The 24,729-nt window shown below is 38.2% G+C and overlaps 1 protein-coding gene across 1 annotated transcript in view; it reads right to left on the bottom strand.

The window, feature by feature from the left end:
- Positions 1–4,644: 4,644 nt before the first annotated feature.
- LOC149156700 (uncharacterized) overlaps positions 4,645–24,729 on the bottom strand; it is a 131,000-nt gene continuing 110,915 nt past the window's right edge. Inside the window, exon 3 of the mRNA XM_089438413.1 lies at positions 4,645–5,475. Within this exon, the coding sequence (XP_089294539.1) occupies positions 4,891–5,475 (585 nt within the window). The 3' untranslated portion in view covers positions 4,645–4,890. The remainder of the gene's footprint in view (positions 5,476–24,729) is intronic.

Raw genomic sequence — 24,729 nt, 5'->3', positions numbered from 1 at the left:
AAGATCATCTCCTATCATAGCAACGAACTGTCATGTCACTATCACCACAGAAACTCATCACTGTCATGTCACCAAACTATGATCATTGTAGCAACACTGAATCTCACTGTCATGTCATCAAAGATAGCATCGAATCTCTGTAGCTTCATTATATTACTGATATAAGACTTCTTCCTAGCACCGAGACAGAGATCTAAACTTCATGTCATTGTAATCATACACACAAACTTCAGAGATACATCTAACGTGTCTTTTGTTCTGTGATCCGAATTCTGGGAGAGATCTGAGCTTCATCTTTTACTGTGATCACCCTTTAAACATATCCTTGTTGTCTACATCATCCGAGCTTGTTTCTGTACTGGAGATCCAAACCCATCTTCTGTTTTTCCCATCCGAAAACTTTAGAGAGAGATGACCGAAATTCTGTGTTTGGGAATAGGTCAAGGTGCCTATTTATAGTGGTTTTTCCATCATATTAAGCCGACATAAACTTATGAATAGGTGTGTCTCCATAATGAGAAGTCGACATGAGTTTGTCACCTTATCTTGAAGCCAACATGAAGAGAGGATTGTATGCTTGTAGTTGGAGGGCTATATAGACTTATATACAATTGACACATGCCCAAGAAGGGCTCTTCATACATGACATTGATTCTTTGACTCTAATGATAAATCCTAAGGCTCTCAATGGAACCCATAAAAACTCTTGCCATTAAACCCATGAAGCAAGACATAACAAAAATAATTTTATTCTCTTTTTTTCATCATTTACAAAGATCATAATTACATGTCATTAGGAAGACCGAACCTAGTTACATTTTACAACACAGAGTACAGAAGCGATGGTTAAGGAGAGCAGAGCACTGAGGGAGTCCTTAGAGCAAGAGAAGGTTAGAGTACCTGAGAAGAAGCTACTCAAGATGGAGCCTCAGCCAGTGTCTCAGTTTAAGCCTGGTCTAGTTGGCAGTTGGGCAAACCAGCAGGATGATGATGAGCAAAGCCCAGGGTGAGTGGAGGCATCCACTCAGTGAGTGACTCCCAATATAGGGAGAGTTCGAGCCAAGTGGGAAAAATATTTATTTAGGGGGGATCAGAAGATAGTTGGATCTCCCAATACCACATTTAGGCAAAGTAAGCAGCCACAAAAATACACAGGGTACATGGCACTTATGACTAAGGTAGTAGACTCGCAGAGCATGGTTGGAAAGAACAAGTCTTCAGATCAGATTCCGCAAGAGAAAGCAGGGAAGTCTTCTAGTTCAGAGGGAGCAGTTGCAACAACAAAGACGTGGTAGTGTTGAAGGCAAATCTAGGTGGATGAAGTTCTTCCAGAGGTACCTTCCTTTCTAAGAGGGAGTGTTAAGAATGTAGCGAGCAAGGTCTTTTGGCTTGTGCCTTAGCTAGTGAAGACCTCGAGTTGTCCTCAAGGGATAGACTTTAGTTGTGAGTTAATTTCTAGTTTATGGGAATAATCATCACGAGCTCATGCATAGAGTTGGAGCTTCAGTTAAGTGGATGTCTTCATCAGTTTGACTACAGGATTGGTTGGCAGATCGAGTTCAGTTAGAACGAGTTGGGTCTTCAGTCTTGATTGAAGGAAGAGCAAGTTAGATCTCTAGTGTTGATTGGAGAGAACACGAGTTAACAACTCCAATGATTATTGGAAGGAGAGCGAGTAACACTCTCAATGAACTCACTATCAGAGCTCAAGTTCTATATTTGAACTAGCCTAATTTAGCATGGATCGAATCTATAATGGAAAGACGAAGGCACAAGTAAATTACAATTATTTTGTGCACAAAGGATTGTGACAAGACAAAGCTCACAAGCTAGTGTGAGAGAGCCTTGATTGTGGAGTGCAAGAATTGTGCCCTAAAGAATAGGAGCACACATGCACTAGGATTTAGGAGTTGATTGGTTGTGCCCAGAAAGGAGATGGAGTCCTATAAAATACGAGCTCAAGTGCGCTAAAAATTAGGGCCTGGAATTACGCTAGGAAATAGGAGATCAGTGCAAGGGATAAGGAGACCAAGGAGGAGCAGAATCGAGGCAAGACAACCAGGTTTGCAGAGCAAGTCAAGGAGGCAGTAGAAGGATCAATTGTGTGTAGGAACCAAGATCAAGTTTTGATCAAGGAAGGCCAAGAACAGTTGTATTAGCTGAAATTTGTGAGAGAAGCAGAACACTTTCTCAAGAGAGACAAAGTGCTTTGTAATAGATTCAATTTCTCCAAGGACAATCAATAAAATAGCCACATCAAGCAAGCAGGTTTTCCCTGTTGGGTTCCTGAGAAAAGTGTGTCAATTTGTGCATGTGTCTTTATCTCTGTGTTTTTATTCCACTGCATATGAATTGTTAAGAAACTCTGTATCTTGGTGAAAGTAAATTAGTTTCCGTTTTCAGTGATTCATCTAAGTAGTTGCAGAGTGAATGGGTGTGACCCTTGGTCAAAACCCACCTCTTTTGACCAATATAAATACAAATTCAGCCTCACTTTTGGACAATTTGGATCACACAACATCTTCTATTCTTCTGTTCACATGTGTGAGTTGAGGAAGATTTCTGAAGTTTGACCTGACCAGTTTTGACTGCGTTTTTCTGAGATTTGTTTGACCTGTGTTGACCGAGCTTTTCTGGGCAGAATTTGACTGAGTTTGTGGACAGTGTGACCAAGTTCTGACTAGGAAGTTTGACCGAGTTTTTGGGCAGTTTGACTGAGTTCTGTTTGGGCAGTTTGACCAAGTTTCTGAGCAGTCTGACACAGCTCTATTTGGGCAGAGGTAGACCAAATTTATGGACAGTTGTAGAAGGCCAAATTTTGATCTGTTTGACCAGGTTTGACCAGTTCTGTGATTTTGGTCTGGGTTGACCAAGTTTGACTTGAGATTATCAGATTGTATTTTTGTTGAATTGAACAATTTCTCCTTGAAAAGATTTTTGGGTTTTCTCCTGAATTTGGGTTTCCTTGGGCAAAATTTTGGTGTATATTGTGCATGGCTTTTCTACTGCGATCTTTACTGTTTTATTGCATTTACAGTTGGATTTTCTGAAGTGTAATTGCTTAATGATAATCTGGAATGTGTTAAACTAATATCATATATCATTGGAAATAATTATCAGTTGCAGAAAATTGTGCTTGTCTAATTAGCACTAGAAAGTCAACAGGTGGACATCTTTGGCCCATTGTGATAAGGCTCAAGGAGTAGACTCCCCTGCCTTTGTGAAGTCTCGGCTCTTGCAAAGTCATATATTCCTAGTATATCTGGCTTACGGGCTGTTGGATATACTCTTGGTGTTATAGTGGCAGGCGCTAGGTTTGATCTTGGGCCTTGTCCAGATTACTCGAACGAGTTACCGATTCACCATGGTTTAAAAAAGAAAAAGAAAAAGAAGATAGTCTTGTTTTTACATATAGTGAATAACATGGATGGATATTTAGAATTGCATGCAATGCTTTGTTATTATCATATTTGTTTAAACAAAATGTTTTGCGTTTCTCCAGTTGAAGTAGCGGAAGTGCTACAGAAGTACAGTTTTCCTGGACTAAGCATTTTTTCTGACATGGTTGCATTGCAGTTTGGGCAGGTTCAATATGTTGTTTCTTGCCAGCTGGTGGGTGGTGTTCATTCTGCTGCTTCATTGCAGCAGGTGGAATGATATCATCTGTGTGCTTGTAGTGGTTTTCGCATTTTCATTGCACTACAGTTTCATGATAGTGGATACGTTGGAGAAGATCCCAGTCTGATCTTTTGGTTATTGACCCATATCCATGTGTAAGAGGTTTCAAATTTGGGCAGCAGCCTAGGGATTTCTCCAATATCCATGGTGTCCAGTTGTGTGGGATCTCAGCAATTTCATTCCTAGTTATAGCTTTGGGGTGTCTCTCTCTGGACACCCTATCGACAGTATGTGAGGGATGGATTGCTGGTTGTTTTTGCCTACACAAATGCTGCTCCCTTGCATACTGTATGTGAATGTGTAAAGGGATGGTTTCTTTTGCTCTATGCTACCAGCTTCCTTAACAAACACATGCTTCTTTTCATTAAGGCCTGTGAATCTATAAAGGGATGTCTCTGGGTCCTGTGTCTGCATGGTTCTCCCCTGCTTTGTTGTTCATGGGGAACCGTGGTTTCTTAGGGATCTAGTTTTAGATTTTCTGCTTAGTGTTTTCAGCACTTATTCTGTATCCCTGGCAATAGCCTGTTTGGTGTTCATCTTTTTGTTATATGTGCTCTTCTATTAATGTTTTATTCAATAAATATTTGAAGCATGTTCCAAAGAAATAGTGAAGGTGTCTCCAATTGGAGTCCTAAGATATTAAGGTTCAATTATCAATGTTGGTTACTTGAGCATCAAAGAACCATTATGTGGTACAAACAATTCAGATCCCTGTGTTCAATCCAAAAAGTGCAATTAGGATGTCAAAGTTCAGCTGAAATCCTTTAATTATATAACAACTGAAATGGCAGATTTTGTTTCTAACATTAGATACACAGACATTATCTGCTTGGAAGCCATGAAAAGATAATCTATAGTGCTAGATCCTTTGTAGTAAGCCTCAGTGTGCAGCGTACACTAAATGCAGCAAATGGACAATTACTACTACCCATCTATCAAAGTTGTAGAACTAAGTTCAGAAAAACAGGACACAAATCATTGAATTTTATTCCTCAAGAAAGCGACTCTACCACAAAGAAAAATACAGAAAGCAGAATGTAAAGAGAAAATGGAGGTGGTTTATGACAGGAAAGGGAAATCTAAATTTTCCTGATCCTAAAATGAATATTAAATTACATGTATAACAATAATTATTGGAGGTCCAAAATGATGACGACCTACAAGCCAAAAATATGTTGAAAACACCGACCATTTCTAAGAGGAGATATCAAATTATTCATTGGAAGTCTCAACACAAGTACTTTTCTCCGTTAACTGCTTACCCATGAGAGTACTAGCCATAGCAACAGAGATGAATTGCTTTGATACCTTAATGAACTGGTCACCATCAAAGTTACAAACCTCTTGAAGTTTGTCAGCTTCAGAATCTGCAGCTTCTGCCTCTGCAAGCAAATTTCCTGCTTCCTCGATATCTTCAACCTCAAGTGCTGCAGACCATTCCTCCCTGGCAGAGGCAGCAACTAATCTAAGTCTCTCACATCTTGCCATTGCTGCATCTCTTTCCTTTGAAATAATGAGATTTTCAGCCTCCTGCAACGCAGTAACTTTGCCTTTTATTTCTTCCTCCAGCTTCTGCAAATCTGACAAAGCCCTCTCCATTTTATGGCTGACATCATCCTTCTCCAAGCTCAATGCCTTTGCCTCAGCAGCAACCCGGCCAGCTTCCTTGAAATTTCTTGCTGCAGCTGCCACTTTCTTTTCGGCTTCTAGTTCTGGACCCCTTTTATCAATGAACAACAGTTTTTGTTTCATGGAAGTGATCTCTTGATTGAGGTTAGCTTTGGCAGATGAAAGCTCCTGTTTGTAACAAACATCGAGAATTCAGTACCAAAAGGTAGTAGTATATACTATATAGTTCTTGCTGTAAAATATCATATAAGTCACTGAAAATTAAAAACTTTACTACAGCATATTTGGTACATGATCATGCACCACGTTTGCAATGAAAAGATTAACAAATGTTTTTACTGCTGCTCATTCCCCCTATAGCTAAATTATGATTTCATCTCAGCAAATTTAAAACTCTTGCATTTTAAACAAATAGGGAAATAGAAGCCTTTATCTTACACAATTATTCTTTATTTTAAACTTTTGATAAAAATACAAGCTCTAGAATTAGGTTCCTATAAGTGACTCCAATATCCTAAATTCATCAAGATAAACCCAAGCTTTCAGATCATTGACAACAGGGCTACCTGCTCAAATATGACAGATATTTCAAAGTAAACCCAGATAAAACAGGAATTATTTTCTATAAAATAAGCTACCCATAAGCAACTATAAGACCAGCAAAACAGGAATCATGCTTTACATAGCAATTTCGAAGTTTGAATCAGATTGGCCTCCAAACAAGGCTATCCGAAGCTCACCAATTCAAACTCGCAATTTTAGTACAGATCATGATTTCAAATCGTGAGTCAAGGATGGATTGCACCAGTTTGTATGTAAAAGCATTTTTTGTGGGTTCCCTCATTTTTTCTGCCTGTTTCAGCTAGTTTCTTCTCTACGAGTTGAATGTAAGTGACAAACATTGACAAACAGAACTAGAGGAGGAAGAAGTAATCCATCTAAGGCCATCAACTGATGCTGCTGAACATCTGTTTGTATATTTTTTCCCTTTTTATATTTGCCAAGTTTTTCCCAATTTATTCCCAATCCAATTCAAACTCTTTGCTCTTTGGGCTCACCAATTTTTTGCTGATTGAGAGTCTGATAACATTGTACAAAAAATAGAACTCATGGTAATTGACATAGAACTGATAGAAATTGTCTAGTGTCTTACAATTTGTGCATAGTTTGAATTATGAATATTGAAATCGTTGGTGACTCAATGTTAATGACTATGATGGTCAAGACGGATTGAAAATTATCAACCAAGGATTAAGTACGGTTGGAAGAGGAATTATATTTGCACTACTTTGAAGTTGATAGTATTGATCATGTTTCAATGGAACTAAACAAGACTGCAAATTGCTTTTGACCAATCAGGGAGCCACAATGCAACAAAAATAAACAGTGATTGATAAAATGGAAAAGTAGGGGACAATCTAGTTGTAAATTTATGAAAAGCTTGTCAGTATATATTTAGGTGAGTGCCTTCTCCTTACAGCTATTCTATATTTAGGTGAGTGCCTTCTCCTTACAGCTATTCTATTTATTTGATAGGCACAATCTATCTTTTAAAAAAGGGACCTTTACAACAAGCTAAAGATTTGGGCATTTAATTGTAGAACAGGACAGTCGTTCCCTGTATAAAAGGACAGGTGGCTTTTTATAAAACTATTGGGGAGGACTTACTTAGAGTGGTGGAGGATTCCCGTCAAAATGGGAGGAGGCCAGCCTCCTTCAATTCAACCTTCATAGCCCTTATCCCTAAAGCTGATGACCCACAACCATATGAGGATTCCAGGCCCATAGCCCTCTGCAATTGCATATACATAGTGATTGCTAAACTTATTGCAATATGGATCAAGCCAATACTGTCCAGAAATGGTATCAAAGGAAAAATTTACTTTCCTAGAAGACCGGCAAATCCATGAAGCAATCGGTGTTGCACAAGGTCTACACAGTATGAAAACTAGAAGACTAAAGGGCCTGGTAATTAAAATAGATCTCTCAAAAGCAGATGACATAGTCAGCTGGTTATTCCTGAGACTGATTCTCACTCACCCGGGGATTGAAGTCCCCTTTCTAAACTGGGTCATGAGTTGTCTTACCACAAGTTTCTTTTGCTGTCCTTATCAATGGTTCAGCATCTGATTTTTTTTCATGCAGAAAGGGGACTGTGTCAAGGCTGTCCACTATCCCCTTTATTATTCCTCAGGGCAGTTGAAGGACTAAGGAGGCTTATATCAGAGGCAAGAAGAAAGGGGGACTTGAGGGGAGTAGCAGTGGCAAAAGACCAGGCAGTTACCCATTTACTGTTTGTAGATGACATTTTGCTGTTCAGTAATGGCTCCAGAGGTGATATTGCAGCAATAATAACAGCTTTGGGTATTTTCCGAAAAGCTACAGGGATGCTGGTTAACATTACGAAATCAGCTCTTCTGCCAACTGGCCTGTCAGTCTGGATCTAGGTATATGGAAGAAGCGTTCCCGTTCCAGATAAAGGACTTAGAAGAAGGCCTAAAATATCTAGGTTTCTTTCTAAAACCGAATGACTACAGGAAAGATGACTGGCATTGGCTTTGAACAAAAAATGGAAAAAGGACTAAAGGTTTGGAGTTTCAGATGGCTGTCTAGAACAGGCAGATTAGTTCTTGTAAAGTCAGTTTTGGAAGCAATCCCGGTTTATTGGATGTCTTCATCTTGGATCCCAAAGGCGATATTCTCTTTCTAGATGGATGACTGAAAGTGCTAACCTTCATTACTGGTTGGGACATTCTTGATGGTCTAGACGCGATGGTCTAAAGACGATGGTTTCCATACTATGATTGACATACTTTATGGTGGCTCCTTCCTTCAGGTCTTCTACGAAGCACGCCCCGGACTACGGTCGAATCAGGGAAAGAAGATTGCTAGGGAAATTCTTTCCCTTCTTTTCCCTCGTTGGGGCTCTCCTCTGGGTTTCTTATTTGTCCAATCTGTCATATTATTAGTGGCCTACCTTCCTTCATTCATTACCTGACCTGCTCAAACTAACCGACTTCATATGTCATGCTCTCACCACGTAATCCACACTGCCAAACTACCCACAACATTCTATTTAGTTGGGTTATTTTTTATAGGGAGCGACCCACGAGGGGTGTGACCAAAGAAGCACCTTCTTCACCGAGTTACCCTAATAAGGACAGACTCGCTCGTGCGAAAGCAAGCAACACCATCTGGTACAGGACCTTTGGCAAAATACATGGTTATCTTATCTTATTCAAATTTCAAGGAAAGACAGACTACCGCTCTGCACTAGCAGGAAGGATTATCTGATATGGATACCAGAAAAAGCGAGAAATGTTGGATGTCTTCATCTTGGATCCCAAAGGGGGTCCTCAATTCTGTTCGAAAGATATGTTCCAGGTTTTTATGGGTTGGCTCTAAAGAAGAATCGGTGCTCCCTTTGGTGTGATGGGAGAGAATAACAGTCCCAAAGGCCTGGGGGAATGGGGAAAAAAAAACACCCCCCTTTGCGAAAGCTCTAGCAGCCAAAGTGGGATGAAGGCTTCTGTCAACACACAGCTTATGGACTACAGTGGTATACAAGAAATATATATCCCAGCTCCGTGGAAGACTGGATTAGATCTCCTGATAAGAAAAAACCCAACATATCAGTCATATCGAAAGTTGATTTATCCTCCTTTTCAGTGATCAAAGAGGGTCTTGCTTGGAAGGTGGGCAATGGAGAAAAGTTAAGGATAGGAAAGGACCCCCAAGTTGGATGCGGGCTACATTACCTTCTCCCACGTGAAATGATAAATCACTTACACATCCAGGAAAGGTATAACCTAAACCAGGTGTTGGATAATTTGAGATCAACCATATGGGCTCAAGTTTGGGTCGATGCAACACAATTCAATCTGCCAGAAGTTTTTGTAGAGCATTGGCAAAATTATACCAATGCCTTGAGTATCTCACATGTCAGACTGTGAGACTGTAAGGATACTCTATGTTGGATCCATTCTCCTTTCGGGGAATATACTCTTAAGACAGGATATCAACATTTGATTAGTTCCAGCTTGCCAGCAGCCCAGGAATGGTAGTGGAAGAATATGGAAACTGTCATGTCCTGCAAAGGCAAGGTTGTTCATTTAGTGCTTGTTAGAAAACAAAATTCCAACATGGGATAATCTGCAAAAAGGAAGAAAGGAAGGTCCAAGGTGGTGTTCATTATGCAAAACTAAAAAAGAAACGGTGGCATGTTTGTTTATAGCTTGCCCTTTCTCCCTATGGGTATGGGTTATTTGTAAATCTGCCCTTGGCTTTAGAACACAACGGCAAGGGGAGTCTTTCCAAGAAGCATGGCACAATTGGTGGGATCAGGCTAGAGAAAAGCAACTCAGGAACATCCCACCTCTCATTAGCTGGGGGGTGTGGCAAAGAAGAAAGGAAGGTCCAAGGCGGTGTTCATTATGCAAAAATAACAAAGAAATGGTGGCACATCTGTTTATAGCTTGCCATTTCTCCCTATGGGTATGGCCTATTTGCAAATCTACCCTTGGCTTCAGAACGCAATGGCAAGGGGAGTCTTTCCAAGAAGCATGGCACAATTGGTGGGATCAGGCTAGAGAAAAGAAACTCAAGAAAATCCTGTTAGAAAATGTAACTATGTTTGGTCTTCAATAATGTACTTGAGTCATTATGTAATGTACTTGTCAAAAGAATTAAGAAAATAATTTTTATTATTGTAACAATGACTTATTAAAGCATGGGTTTCATGATTGGGTCATCATTATATTAGTCAAAGTCCCCATTAAGGACTCCTAGGATTAATAGTGAGTTTATGGAGTCATTGCATATTCGAAGAGACCCTTCTCGGGCTTTTGGATCATGTAAAAAGGTTTTGTATAAAGTCAAATATGAATTATGTGTCCTCCAAATCATGTCAGCCTAAGGAAGATCAAGTCGGCCTAAGGACCCCCATTCAACCCACTAGAAGCCTATATATTGAAGGAGGTTGAAGTCATTTGAATCACTCACTCAAGCAAGTTCGATATCTCAAGAAGAGCTGGAGGAGTGCGAAGTCTATTGCCGGGAGGACAACAAAAGTGCGAGTTTGGGGGAGCCTCTATAGAAGAAGAAAATCGAACTTTTGGTGCCTCTCTCTCTCTGTTTCGTGGTCTGGGTTGGGAGATCGAAGCCTCCTAAGATTTCGTTGTTGCCATAAGCGGGATGTTGCTGGAAGCCGATGCCTAGTCGAAGTTGTTGGAAGGGGTCGAAGATCTTGGAGGCTAACATGGTGTGGAGGAAAAGTTTGGTCTTGGTCTAGGGTAAAGAGTCTCAAAGAATACTATTGAAAAGAAGAATTATCTTGACTGGGTTTTCCCCTTGAGGGGGGTTTTTCCCTGGCATGTGCCTATATCTTGTGTCTCTTGTTTTGTGATCTTCATACATGTATAATTGCTTGATGAAAGATAAGATAATAAAGAAGTAAAAGAAGCCAACGCACTCACAAGTAATTATTAAGAATGGAGAATCAAACCCTAATATAATTACTTTGATTTTCCAACATGGTTTCAGAGCTAAGGTCAAGAGAAGTCGAATATCACTTTGTCGGCATAGATTCTCCCTCTATGGTGAACTACATAAGATTGGGTTTCAACTTTGTTGGAAGATGGATCAAGAAGATCATCTACTACTTATTCAACAAAGTCAAAAGTCAAGGATTCTTGGCTGCCCTTATAGGTTCTCTTACTGATGAAAATGCATGGATCATTGATAGTGGAGCATCGAGACACATGCCAGGTGAAAGCAAGCAACTACACACACTATTAAAGGAGTCATCCTTTCATGTAGTGGAATTGGGTGACAACAAAAGTTATGTTGTTAGAGGCCTGGGATCTACATCATTAAAGTTGGATAATGGATCGAAGTTGCATCTCAACAACATTCTCTATGTTCCAGGTTTGAAAAAGAATTTACTTTCTATTTCTTGTTTAGAAGATAAAGGTGAAAGGATTGCTTTTGTTGATGGAAAAGTATTGGTTTTGGCCCTTGGGAAAGAACTCTAGTATTGACAAAGCTAGGGTTATTGGAATTCGTGAAGGAAGTCTTTATCGAGTTATCACTCCATCTCCTCAAGCTTTGGTTCATATGGAAATAAGTCCCATTGAACTATGGCATCGAAGGTATGGTCATCTTCATTATAGGGTCATCCCTACTCTTAGTCGACTAGTTCATGGTATTCCTGATATGAAGTTAGATCATGAAAGTGTGTGCAAGGGATGTTCTTTGGGGAAGAATACTAGAAAGCCATTTCATCATAGTGAATCTAGATCTAAAGAAATATTAGATCTCATCCGTTCCGATGTATGCGGGCCCATGTCTAACAAGACACTTGGAGGTCATCTCTACTATGTAACATTCATTGATGACCATTCGAGGAAGACATGGCTCTACCTATTCAAAACTAAAGATGAAGTATTTGTTAAGTTCAAGGAGTTCTAGGCTGAGGTGGAAACCCTAACCAAAAAGAAGATAAAGACTCTAAGGTCTAACAATGGTGGGGAATACACCTCTAAAGAGTTAATTGCATATTGTAAGGATGGAGGTATTAAGAGGGATCTCATTGCTCCCTACTATATCTAACAAAATGGATTGGCTGAAAGGAAAAATAGGTCAATTGAAGAAGGCATTCAAACTATGCTCCTTGATCAAAATCTACCAAAATTCTCATGGGGTGAAGCAACGATGATTGTTGTGTAAATATAAGTCCTCAAGAGTCTTGATAATACTACACCCGAAGAAGTATTCACAGGAAAGAAGCCGAGTGTGGATCATCTCCACATATTTGGAAGTCCACCATATGTCCATGTTCCAAAAGACAAGCGAAAGAAGTTGGACTTGACAAGCATCAAGGGAATATTCATTGGTTATAGTCTTTCCTCAAAGGCATATCGAATTTACATAAAGGAGGGAAGATAGATTGAAGTAAGCAGGGATGTCATTTGTTATGAGAATCAAGCTTACAAGAAATCAAAGGATATTCCTATTGATTCTAACGACGAAGAAGTTCTCGTATTTGAAGAAGATGAAGTTCATCATGAGAATTGAGAACTCTACTGCAAATGATGAAGAAGAACCAAGTGAGCCTATTCAATCGGTGGTTATCCCAACCACAAGGAAGAGGCCAAATTGGTTGAAAGGTACATTAGAAGACGCTGAAGGACATGAAGCTGCGAAAGGGTCCTCCAGGGAAAGTAAGAAACCGAAAAGGTATTTTGGTTATGCTACATATATGGCAAATTTGATTGAAGCCGAACCGTCTACATTCTAGGACGCTGAGCATGAAGAGGTTTGGAAGAAATCTATGCAGGGAGAATATCAATCCATCATGAAGAATGGGTTTGGGAAGTCCTAGACCTGGTGACAAACCGGTTGTCACATTGAAGTGGATCTATAAGATCAAACATGTTGTTGGTGGAAGTATAGACAAGTACAAAGCAAGGTTCGTCGCAAGGGGTTTCTCTCAAAAGTAAGGCATTGACTATGAAGAAACCTTTGCACCTACAGAAGGTACACTACCATTAGATCGTTGGTTTCACTGGTTGCTACATTGGAGTGGAATATCCATCAAATGGATGTTAAGACCGCATTTCTAAATGGGACCATTGATGAGGAAGTGTACATCGAACAACCTGAAGGATTTGAAGTGAATAGCAGGGACTCTCATGTTTACAGACTCAAGAAGGCCCTATTTGGCTTGAAGCAAGCACCAAGGGCACGGTATGCAAGAATGGATGTATATCTTCTCAGAATTGGGTTCGTGAAGAGTAATAATGATCCAAATCTATATCAAGGTCGTGAATTATGAGCTTGTCATTATTCTACTATATGTGGATGATCTATTCATCATCGGTGTAGAACGAAGAATTCAAGAATGCAAGAAGATGTTGGCAGCTGAATTTGAGATGAAGGATCTAGGACTGATGCACTACTACCGAGGTCTAAAAGTATGGCAAAGACCTGGGGAGATATATTTGGGGCAAGGAAAGTACATCATCAAGTTATTGCAGAAATTTGGAATGATGGAATCCAAGTCGACGGTTACTCCTATGATCACTAACCTTAAGAAGTTGTGGAACTCCAACTCTAGTCTCGTGGATCCTACCTCATATCATCAATTGGTGGGTTCTCCGATATATCCGGTAAATACTAGGCTAGATATATGTTTTGCAGTAAACATTCTTAGTCAGTTTTAATTGGAGTCTCATCATGATCATTGGATATCTTCCAAACATATATTGAGGTATCTTCGTGGCACTATACATCACTGCCTGAAGTGTGATAGTAAGGAAGTCAAGCTAATTGGCTTCACAGACTCTGATTGGGATGGTAGTGAGACTGATGGAAGAAGCACTACCAGGGGATGCTTTAGTCTGGGAGCTACTATGATCTCATGGATGAGTAGAAAGCAAGATCCCATTGCATTGAGTAGTGTCGAGGCAAAATATGTGGCTGCATGTGAAGTAGGAAAAGAGGTTGTTTGGTTAAGAAAGCTTCTGACAGATTTGTTCAAGAAGTCTTTGGGTCCTGTTGACCACTATGTGTCAACGACCCATAGCAGTACACCCCCTTTCTTCGCAAAAGGGATAGTGGCTGATCGATGTGTTCATGTCGTCCAGCTATCATCATCAACTTAAGGATCATGTTATAATGTAAACCCATTCTGCATGTATATGGTGTAAATAATCTCAGCAAATCTGTGTCATGCATGTAATTACCTAGGTAAACCTACTTTTCTGGTGACAATCTACATTCCAGGAGGATTTTGTCTCACTGATCCATTATCGGATGGTCGACAGAGTTTTCCTTCAGCCTTACCCCAAAGCCGGAATGGATTTTGTCACTGGGATCTTACGAGAGTCCTAGTGTTCTAGATCGAGTCTATGTAAAAGTGATTTGGGAATAGTCCTAACTATTTGGTTAGGTTATTTTATTGCAAATTGCTTGGTCTGCTAGATTATATTTGTGTCGCAGAATTGGGTAGTCTGTGAAGGTCTTTTGCAAATGGGTTTTCCCCCTTGAGATGTAAAAAATGTAGAAATCATGATGTAAAGTGTCTTGAGGGTTGGAAAAATTATTTATCCCCTCGTAGGTTAATTAATTAAATTTTCTGGCCAAAATAAATTAAAATCCTAAGCCAGAAATTTAATTAATTCTAGGTCCTAGGTAAATTTAAATTCTCCGAAGGCAAAATTCGTCGGTCCTCGAAAATTAAAGTTTAAGAGGTCCCGGAACTAAGGTAAATTGATTATTTTGTTAAATTTTAAGCCTTTGGTCCCTGGGGTTAAGTCAAAGTCAAAATTTTGAGGAAATTAATTCAAAAAATTAATTTTTGAATTAATTAAAATGCATTTAATTGAAAATTTTGAATTTCCTCAAGAATTTAAAATTTTGACAGATGAGATTAAAAAAAATTTTGATCTTCATCAACGGTCGAGATTGCTTTGACGAGGATCACTCAAACTAGCCATTGGAGGATTTATCTTTAAAGAGGAGGTCTTTTGTCAACCAGATGATCCGATCTTTGGATCGTGTGCTAAGCAAAAAGTTCTCTTGTAATCTTTTTATGAGCAATAAAGAAAGATTTTGGGGTTAATTTCTGCTGGTGTTACTCTTCGTGGAAATACTGTAAGATGTGTCATTTTCATGCATAGATTTCTTCTTAGTCATTGATGATAGCTTACTGAAGAGTGATTTGAGCACAGGTATCTTGCTCAGTCGTTGGGGTTTGAATGATAATTTAAGTTTTGAATATAATCGTAGGTATCTCTATTTATCTGAATTTTATTATCGTTTTCTCTCTCTATGTTGATGGTTGAATTGAGTCTTGCAGGAAAGTCTTGATTTTTAGATCATCGGGCGTTCGGGGAAGTTTTCAGTTGGACCAACCAACTCTCGATCTACGATTTCTGAAGAGCCCAGTTTAATCTGATCCCGGGCTTATCATAAGATATTTTTTATGGGTGATGCATGAAGGGTTTGAGCTCAATAACTCCTTTAAAATTCAATTTTTTTTTTTTGTGCTAAATCGATAGATCTGGCTATTGAGGGCCTCAGATTATTAGATCTAGGAGGGGAGTTGGACTCACACTCCTTAGATTTGATAGATCTGACATTCATGTACATAAATCTGTAATTATTTTCAGTTTTCTGACTTGGGTTTTGTTGGGTTTTAGTTTTATCATTGTATATATCATTTGGGTGTTTTACAAGCTACAGATCTGAAGAAGGAAATTGTGCAGAGTCCAGATCTAGACGTTGGAGGGTAAGATCTGGATCTCCGAGGTTCGTCAAAATCATTTTCCAGGGATATTATTCAGACATTTTGCAGCCCAAGGGTTTAAATTTATTTATTTTTTATTTTCAAATCGGGAAATTTCGTGAGGGTTTCATTAACAAATCTGAAGCAAGTGGATTCCATAATTTTTTTTTAATCTGGAGAAATTTTCAGGGGTTTCACTGATAAATCTGAGCCATAAAAATATATTGATAAGGGTTCGATTGTTTCTAGGTTTGCTTTGGGTTTTTTGAGGTTGTTGTTGACTGCCTGGCATCGTTGTCTGCGTTTTTTCCTTCTTGCTGAAAATTTAAATTTTTTAAAGAAGACGTTGTCTTTCACTTTGCCGCTATCCTCTGTACGCAGCGTTCACCTCCAAACCCTCCTCTGCTGCTCGATTTTGCAGCCTCCTCCTGCGATTTTAAGCTCTTAGACATATTCAATCAAACCCTCGCAGCCATTCTTCGCTGCTCCATACACTGCCCATTATCTGTCTGCAGCTTCTCCTCTCCTTCGCAGCAAATCCCTTCTGTTCTCATCGTTGTTTGTCTATCTCCCTATGTCCCTCAACCTACACCTTTTTCTCCCTCTCTTCTTGTACGCAGCGCTGTAGCTTGCATCCTCCATCTCCATCAAGAAGACCCTTCCTCCCGCGGCCATTTCACCAGCCCATCTCTGCAAATCCGCGTTGCCCATTGCTAACAATACGAGCCATCCCTCTCAACCTCCTCTCATAAACCCAACCCCATCCTATTCGCGTCCTTCTCACCTTTCCTCGCTACTTGCTTTGAACCCTCCATTCGAATCTTCAAACGCTGCCTATACTACTCCTCTACGTGCATCCCTCCCGCCGTCAGCCTTCGACTTGCCATCCTTTAGCGCTGTTGTTCCCCACGTCCTGGAGTCTCCCCGCAGTGAGCCCTCAATCGAACTCTTTTTGTCCAAGCCTTCGACCTGCACACACACACAACAACAAAACAAAAGCATTCGATTTATTTTATTTGTTATGTATGCGTACGATTAGGTTTAGCGTAGGTACTTTTTTTTTAATTTCATTTGGTTTTAGACTTAGGTTAGGCCCCTTTTAATTTTTAAATTAGATTTTATTCCTTTTGTTTGATTCATTAGAAAAAAAATCGATTTTGATTTTCACTTTTAACTTGATTTGTTTTCATTTCATTTTTATTTTTTAATTTATGATTTTTATTTTTGATTTAAAATTCTAAACTTCAAAAAATCTTAAAATCTTAAAAAAAATTAAATTTTTATGAAAAAATACAAAATTTTTGAAAAATCTATAAATCATTAAAAATTCTAAATATCTAAAAAAAATTCTTAGGAATTGAATTAAAAGAAATAAATTAAAGGGATTTGCTTTCACATTAAAAAAATTATGTGGCCTATGGCCCATTAAAATTTTAACTTGTTTAATCCTTTGATTCACTTCGATTTATTTATTTATCACATTGAAGTTATTGCCTACGGAATAATTTAAATTTAAACCTAACGTTCTTTAGTATTTTTTGTTGATTAAATGCATTTTTTTATATTTCTCTATGGTCAAGATGTTATAAATGTTTTAAATTATATTGGTTGTGGGAGAAAGTTAAATGTCCTAGATTTGGGCCATTAAATGAAGATCATTTTAAATCTGGAATCTCTTGCATGTTAAAGTTTTGGATGTTTACATGATTGTCATTATTTGTCACATATTGGAAAATTGTTATGGATAACTTGTTTTATTTAGTCGATGGTTAATTCAAATATTAAAGGCACTAGTCTATAATTATTTATATCTAGTGGTCGTGTCTTGGTTACATTAGCGTTTAATCTATTCATCTGAGTTAATCAAGATTCATTTACATTCGTCAAGTTGTTTATCATTAAAATCTCCTAGAGCCCGTGTTTCACAGGCTATCCTCACCCATTTACCTTAGGGACTACCCCCTTTGACTTGCCTAGGAGAGAGTCCAAATGGAGTAAGGATCAAGAGTGACAGCCCTTACTCTGAGCGTTGTCGCGGTGCCTAGACACTTTGTGCGACTACATTTTTTGGCGTCATTGCCGGGGATAGAGTTTTTTTATGTCCTTGGTTTCTTCGACATCGTTTTAATCATCTCATCTTTTCCGCCATTCATTAGCCTGTCAAGCGGGACAACATTTCCTGGCGTCATTTAATCTTTTCATTGCCTTACCTTTCGTCATCTCATTTATCGTTTCATCTGCACCTTTAGCACCAGGACATATCGGGTTTCTTGTTTGGGTGGCGACTCCACTTATTCATCCATTATTTCTCAAACAAGAAACCCTCCCTTATATCCAGTTGTTTGCCTTTTGGATCTTAGAGCTAGATTCATGTTCAAGTGGCGACTCCACTTCTTTCATTTCTTACAAGAATTTCTACTAGAAGCTCGCTTCTTGTGGATCTCTTTATTTTCTTGAGCAGGGGTCTCTCTCTACCATCCATTTGGTCCCACCTTATCCCTTCAAGCAAGTCATCATGGATGATTCGTTTACCTCGTGTCATTTTACTGATTTTCTCCATGATATACCGGAAGCGGCCATTCATAAATTGCCTTTGTTCTCAGGTGGTGATTCAGTCGCTGTTATAAAGCATCTATGCAGGGTTTCTCATACAATAATCAAATATTGTAGTTCTCCCCAGTATAATCATGAAGATGTCAAAATGCGTCTATTTGCCTTTTCTTTAGAGGGTGATGCTTTGAATTGGTTTAATAATTGTCCTAAAGATTCATTCGCTTCTTTACAAGACATTGTCAATGCTTTTACAGATAGATATGGTGATCAAGGTGGCTCGCCTTGTGCCCCTAAAATTATGCAACAAAATGAAAGTGATCTTGTAAAGGATCCAACTGTCAATGAAAGATTTCAAGACAATTCTTCATATCAGAATGTGCCATCCACTTGTACCGTTGCTAGACAAATCCATGATAGTGGAAAAGCAGGAACAAGTTATCAAATCAGTGTCGACAATGAAAGGGAAAATGATAAGCAAATTATAGAAGAACTAAAGCAGTTGGTTAAAGACATGCAGTTCAGTCAAATGCAGCTGGTAAAAAATATGGAGCTTAATCAAGAAAAATTTGTAACCGATTATGTCAAGGATATGAGAACTTTGTACACCCACCTAGAAAAACGTGATAAGGAGATGGAAATCATGAAAATTAAACACTCTGATCATGTAACCGACATACAGAGTTAGCATGCTAAGGAAATGGAAACCATGAAAGCTAATCATGACAGAGAAACTAATTCTATGCAAAGCAAGTTATTAGCCCTAGAGGAAAAGATGACGATCATGGAATTTAATCATTCAAATCAAGTGATTGCCATGGAAGTAAGTTACCAGGAATAAATAAGTTCGATTCAGAACAAATTGTCAACTATGGATGAAGAAATGACCATCATGAGATTCGATTATAATAATCAGTTCGCTACCATGCAAGCAAATCATAAAAAAGAGATAAACTATATGCAAAACTGTTTCATGGGCATGAAAGCAAAGAAGGATAAATTATAAAGGACATGGAAGTTGGTCAAATATCTCTTCAGAATAGATTATTGGCCATAGAAAAAAAGCAGGTATCATGTGTCATAAATACAAATGGAATACATATCATCGAAAAAATTAAAAATAATGGAAGTTAATCATTCTAATCAGATGTCCATTATTCAGAATCAAATAAAGGCTATGCAAGCTAATCATGTCACTCTGCAAGAAAGATTCATGAAAACTGAACTCAATCAAGCGAAGTTAATAGTAAGACATGCCAGAGAAATGGGTACACTACATAAGAGGCTGGAAGAGAGGAAATCACAAGTCTAGTCTTGTTGCGAATATCCCGAGAAAGGGGCTAACTCCATTAACGAAGATTTAACTAAGAATGACATGATCAAAGAAGAAATTAAAAAAGGTCAAGTTATTACTCATGACACTTGTGCGACTGATCCATCATTCTTGACAGAGCAGATGCAAAATGAAGAAAGACATGTCACGCATATCTTACATACTTCATCTAAGAGTTTTGAAGCAGAATGTTCCACATCATCAGTGATACAACCTGCCACAAAGAAAAAGCGGAAGAGAAAGAGAATGAGAAAGCGAGTTGATGCATCAAATGGTCGCGAACAACTTGATTTTCGGATAGGAAAAGTCCTACCGTATGCAGAATTGGACAAGGCACATCCGAGAAACAGCCAACAAATTTGCCTAAAAGAAGGGAAATGCTTAGTATGCACTATATTGAACGCATCTGATGCCATGGGGCATCTTTGTATTATATTTCTAACCTTATGTTCTGTTATTTCAGTATTTCGTTTTGTAGTTAAATTTGTGTTTTTCATGTTGTTAGAATAGTTAATAAATGAAGAGCTTATATTTTTCCTGTACTTAACGTTATATGATGATTTTTGGATGGACGTTACTTATGTTATGTTGTGTGTTGCGTGGATGTAGATTCTAGATTCTCACATTCCTCAAGTGCAACAATGTGTCCCCAAGTAGAGCCAGATGTTGACCACTACGTGTCAACGACCCATAACAGTACACCCCATTTTTTCACAAAAGGGATAGTGCCTGATTGATGTGTTCGTGCCGTCCAGCTATCATCATCAGCGTAAGGATCATGTTATAATGTAAACCCATTCTGCATGTATATGGTGTAAATAATCTCAGCAGATCTATGTCATGTATGTAATTACCTAGGTAAACCTACTTTTCTGGTGACAATCTACATTCCGGGAGGTTTTTTGTCTCACCGATCCATTCTCAGATGGTCGGCAGAGTTTTCCTTCAACGTCACCCCAAAGCCGGAATGGATTGTCACTAGGATCTTACGGGAGTCCTAGTGTTCTAGATCGAGTCTATGTAAAAGTGATTTGGGAATAATCATAACTATTTGGTTAGGTTATTTTATTACAAATTGCTTGGTTTGCTAGATTATATTTGTGTCGCAGAATTGAGTAGTCTGTGAGGGTATTTTGCAAATGGGTTTTCCCCCTTGAGATGTAAAAAATGTAAAAATCATGATGTAAAGTGTCTTGAGGGTTGGAAAAATAATTTATCCCCTCGTAGATTAATTAATTAAATTTTCTGGCCAAAATTAATTAAAATCCAAAGCCATAAATTTAATTAATTATAGGTCCTAGGTAAATTTAAATTCTCCGAAGGCAAAATTCATTAGTCCTTGAAAATTAATTTTAAGAGGTCCCGACACTAAGGTAAATTGATTATTTTGCTAAATTTTAAGCCTTTGGTCCCTGGGTTAAGTCAAAGTCAAAATTTTGAGGAAATTAATTCAAAAAAATAATTTTTGAATTAATTAAAATGCATTTAATTGAAAATTTCGAATTTCCTCAAGAATTTAAAATTTCGACGGATGAGATTAAAATAAATTTTGATCCTCATCAACAGTCGAGATCGCTTTGACGAAGATCACTCGAACTAGCCGTTGGAGGATTTATCTTTAAATAGGAGGTCTTTTGTCAGCGAGATAATCCGATCTTTGGATCGTGTGCTAAGTGAAAAGCTCTCTTGTAATCTTTTTATGAGCAATAAAGAAAGACTTTGGGTTAATTTCTGCTAGTGTTACTCTTCGTGGAAATACTGTAAGATGTGTCATTTTCATACATAGATTTCGTTTTAGCCATTGATAATAGCTTACTGAAGAGTGATTTGAGTACAGGTATCTTGCTCAGTCACTGGGGTTTGAAAGATAATTTAAGTTTTGAATATAATAGCAGGTATCTCTATTTATCTGAATTTTATTATCGTTCTCTCGCGCTATGTTGATGGTTGAATTGAGTCTTGCAGGAAAGTCTTGATTTTTAGATCATCGGGCGTTCAGGGAAGTTTTCAGTTGGACCAGCCAACTCCCGATCCGTGTTTTCTGAAGAGCCCAGCTTTATTTAACCCTGGGCTTATGATAAGATATTTTTTATGGGTGATGCATGAAGGGTTTTGAGCTCAACACCTCCTTTAGAATTCAATATTATTTTTTTTGTGCTAAATCAATAGATCTGGTTGTTGAGGGCCTCAGATTATCAGATCTGGGAGCGAAGTTGGACTCGCACTCCTTAAATCTAATAGATCTGACATTCATGTACATAGATCTGTAATTATTTTCAGTTTTTTGACTTGGGTTTTGCTGGGTTTTAGTTTTATCATTGTATATATCATTTGGGTGTTTTATTGTTGTCTTGCAACTACAGCTACAGATCTGAAGAAGGAAACTGTGCAGAGTCCAGATCTAGGCCCTGGAGGGTAAGATCTGGATCTTTGGTGTTCGTCAAAATCATTTTCCAGGGATATTATTCAGACATTTTGCAGCCCAAGGGTTTAAATTTATTTATTTTTTATATTCAAATATGGAAATTTCGTGAGGGTTTCATTAACAAATCTGCAGCAAGTGGATTCCTTAATTTTTTTTTTTTTCTAGAGAAATTTTCAAGGGTTTCACTAATATATTTGAGCCATAAAAATATATTGATAAGGGTTCGATTGTTTCTGGGTTTGCTTTGGGTTTTTTGAGTTTGTTGTTGACTGCCTAGCGTCGTTGTTTGCATTTTTTCCTTCTTGCTGAAAATTTAAATTTTTTTAAGAAGACGTTGTCTTTCACTCTGTCGCTGCCCTCTGTACGCAACATTCACCTCCAAACCCTCCTCTCTGCTGCTTGATTTTGCAACCTCCTCCTGCGATTTTCAGCTTTCAGCCTTATTCAATCAAACCCTCGCAGCCATTCTTCGTTGCTCCATACACTGCCCATTATCTGTTCGCAACTTCTCCTCTGCTTTGCAGCAAATCCCTTATGTTCTCATCGTTGTTTGTCTATCTCCCTACGTCCCTCAACCTACACCTTTTTCTCCCTCTCTTCTTGTACGCAGAGTTGCAGCTTGCATCCTCCATCTCCGTCAAGAAGACCCTTCCTCCTGCGACCATTTCACCAGCCCATCTCTGCCAATCCGCGTTGCCCATTGCTAACAATACGAGCCATCCCTCTCGGCCTCCTCTCATAGACCCAACCCCATCCTATTCGCTTCCTTCTCACCTTTCCTCGCTGCTTGCTTCGAACCCTCCATTCGAATCTTCAAACGCTTCCTATGCTACTCCTCTACGTGCATCCCTCCCGTCGTCAGCCTTCGACTTGCCATCCTTTAGCGCTGTTGTTCCCCACGTCCTAGAGTCTCTCCGCAGTGAGCCCTCTATCGAACCCTTTCTGTCCAAGCCTTCGACCTGCACACACACAAGAGCAAAACAAAAGCATTCAATTTATTTTATTTGTTATGTATGCATATGATTAGGGTTAGCTTAGGTACTTTTTTTATTTCATTTGGTTTTAGACTTAGGTTATACCCGTTTTAATTTTTAAGTTCGATTTTTTTTTTTTTTTCATTTGATTCATTAAAAAAAAAAAATCGATTTTGATTTTCACTTTTAACTTGATTTGTTTTCATTTCATATTTATTGTGTAATTTATGATTTTTATTTTTGATTTAAAAATCTTAAAAAACATTAAAAAAAAACTCAAGAAATACAAAATTTTTGAAAAATCTATAAATCATTAAAAATTCTAAAAATCTAAAAAAAATTCTTAGGAATGAATTAAAAGAAATAAATTAAAGGGATTTGCTTTCACATTAAAAAAATTTATGTGGCCTATGGCCCATTAAAAGTTTAACTTGTTTAATCCTTTGATTCACTTCGATTTATTCATTTATCACATTGAAGTTATTGCCTAAGGAATAATTAAAATTTAAACCTAAAGTTCCTTAGTATTATTTGCTAATTAAATGCATTTTTTTATATCTCTATGGTCAAGATGCTATAAATGTTTTAAATTATATTGGCTTGTAGGGGAAAGTTAAATGTTCTAGATTTGGACCATTAAATGAAGATCATTTTAAATCTCGAATCTCTTGCATGTTAAAGTTTTGGACATTTACATGACTGTCATTATTCGTCACATATTGGAAAATTGTTCTGGATAACTTGTTTTATTTAGTCGATGGTTAATTCAAATATTAAAGGCACTGGTCTGTAATTATTTATATCTTGTGGTCGTGTCTTGGTTACATTAGCGTTTAATCTATTCATCTGAGTTAATCAAGATTCATTTACATGTGTTAAGTTTTTTATCATTAAAATCTCCTAGAGCTTGTGTTTCACAGGCTATCTTCATCCATTTACCTTAGGGACTACCTCCCTTGACTTGCCTAGGAGAGAGTCCAAACGGAGTGAGTAAGGATCAAGAGTGATAACAGGTCCTACTGTGATTAATTGTGACAACCAAAGTTGTATCAAGATGTCTAGAGATCTCATGTTTCATTCAAGGACGAAACATATCAATAATAAGTTCCACTTTATTAGGAACTTGGTGCGGGATGGGATCATGAAGTTAAAGTATGTTCCGACATATAACAAGTAGTAGACATACTGACAAAGGTTCTTCCTAATAAGTTAGAATATCTAAGGAACCTATTGGGTTTGGTAGATATTGGTGATTGTTTGATGATAAAGAAATGAAAGAGATTTGTTGAGGCTTTGCGAGTGAAGCATTGCCTGGGGAGACATCAGGCCAACACTCTTTGTCGATGTCTGAAATCCCAGAATTGAAAAGGAGGTGTTGATTATTGAGCTCTGTTTTGGATACACACCTGTATGTTTGGGTTGGTGGTTAGCAAGTAAGCCTGATGGTACCTAGAGGGGCTGAAAGCTTGAGTCCACCTTAGTCCCACTTGGATAGATTTCCCTGGTCAGGAATCTAGTCCATGGCATTGCGGTGCCTAAAGGTTCTTCATGTTTTCATATAGTTTGAGATCTTCCATTGTATATGTACATTATGAATACCTCCTTCGTTAAGAGGGAGTGTTAGAAAATGTAACTATGTTCGGTCTTCAATAATGTAGTTGAGGCATTATGTAATGTACTTGTCAAAAGAATAAAAAAACAAAATTTTATTATTGTAATTTGTAACAATGACTTATTAAAGCACGGGTTTCATGCTTGGGTCATCTTTATATTATTCAAAGTCCCCATTGTGGACTCCTAGGATTAATATTGAGTGTATGGAGTCATTGTATATTCAAAGAGACCCTTCTTA

This window comes from Pinus tabuliformis, chromosome 9 (genome assembly GCF_031772625.1).
Source record: "Pinus tabuliformis cultivar Carrire ecotype Pingquan chromosome 9, CPIR1, whole genome shotgun sequence".
Lineage (NCBI taxonomy): Eukaryota > Viridiplantae > Streptophyta > Pinopsida > Pinales > Pinaceae > Pinus > Pinus tabuliformis.
Note: the sequence above shows the minus strand (reverse complement) of the source record. Positions and strands in the feature narration are given on the sequence as shown.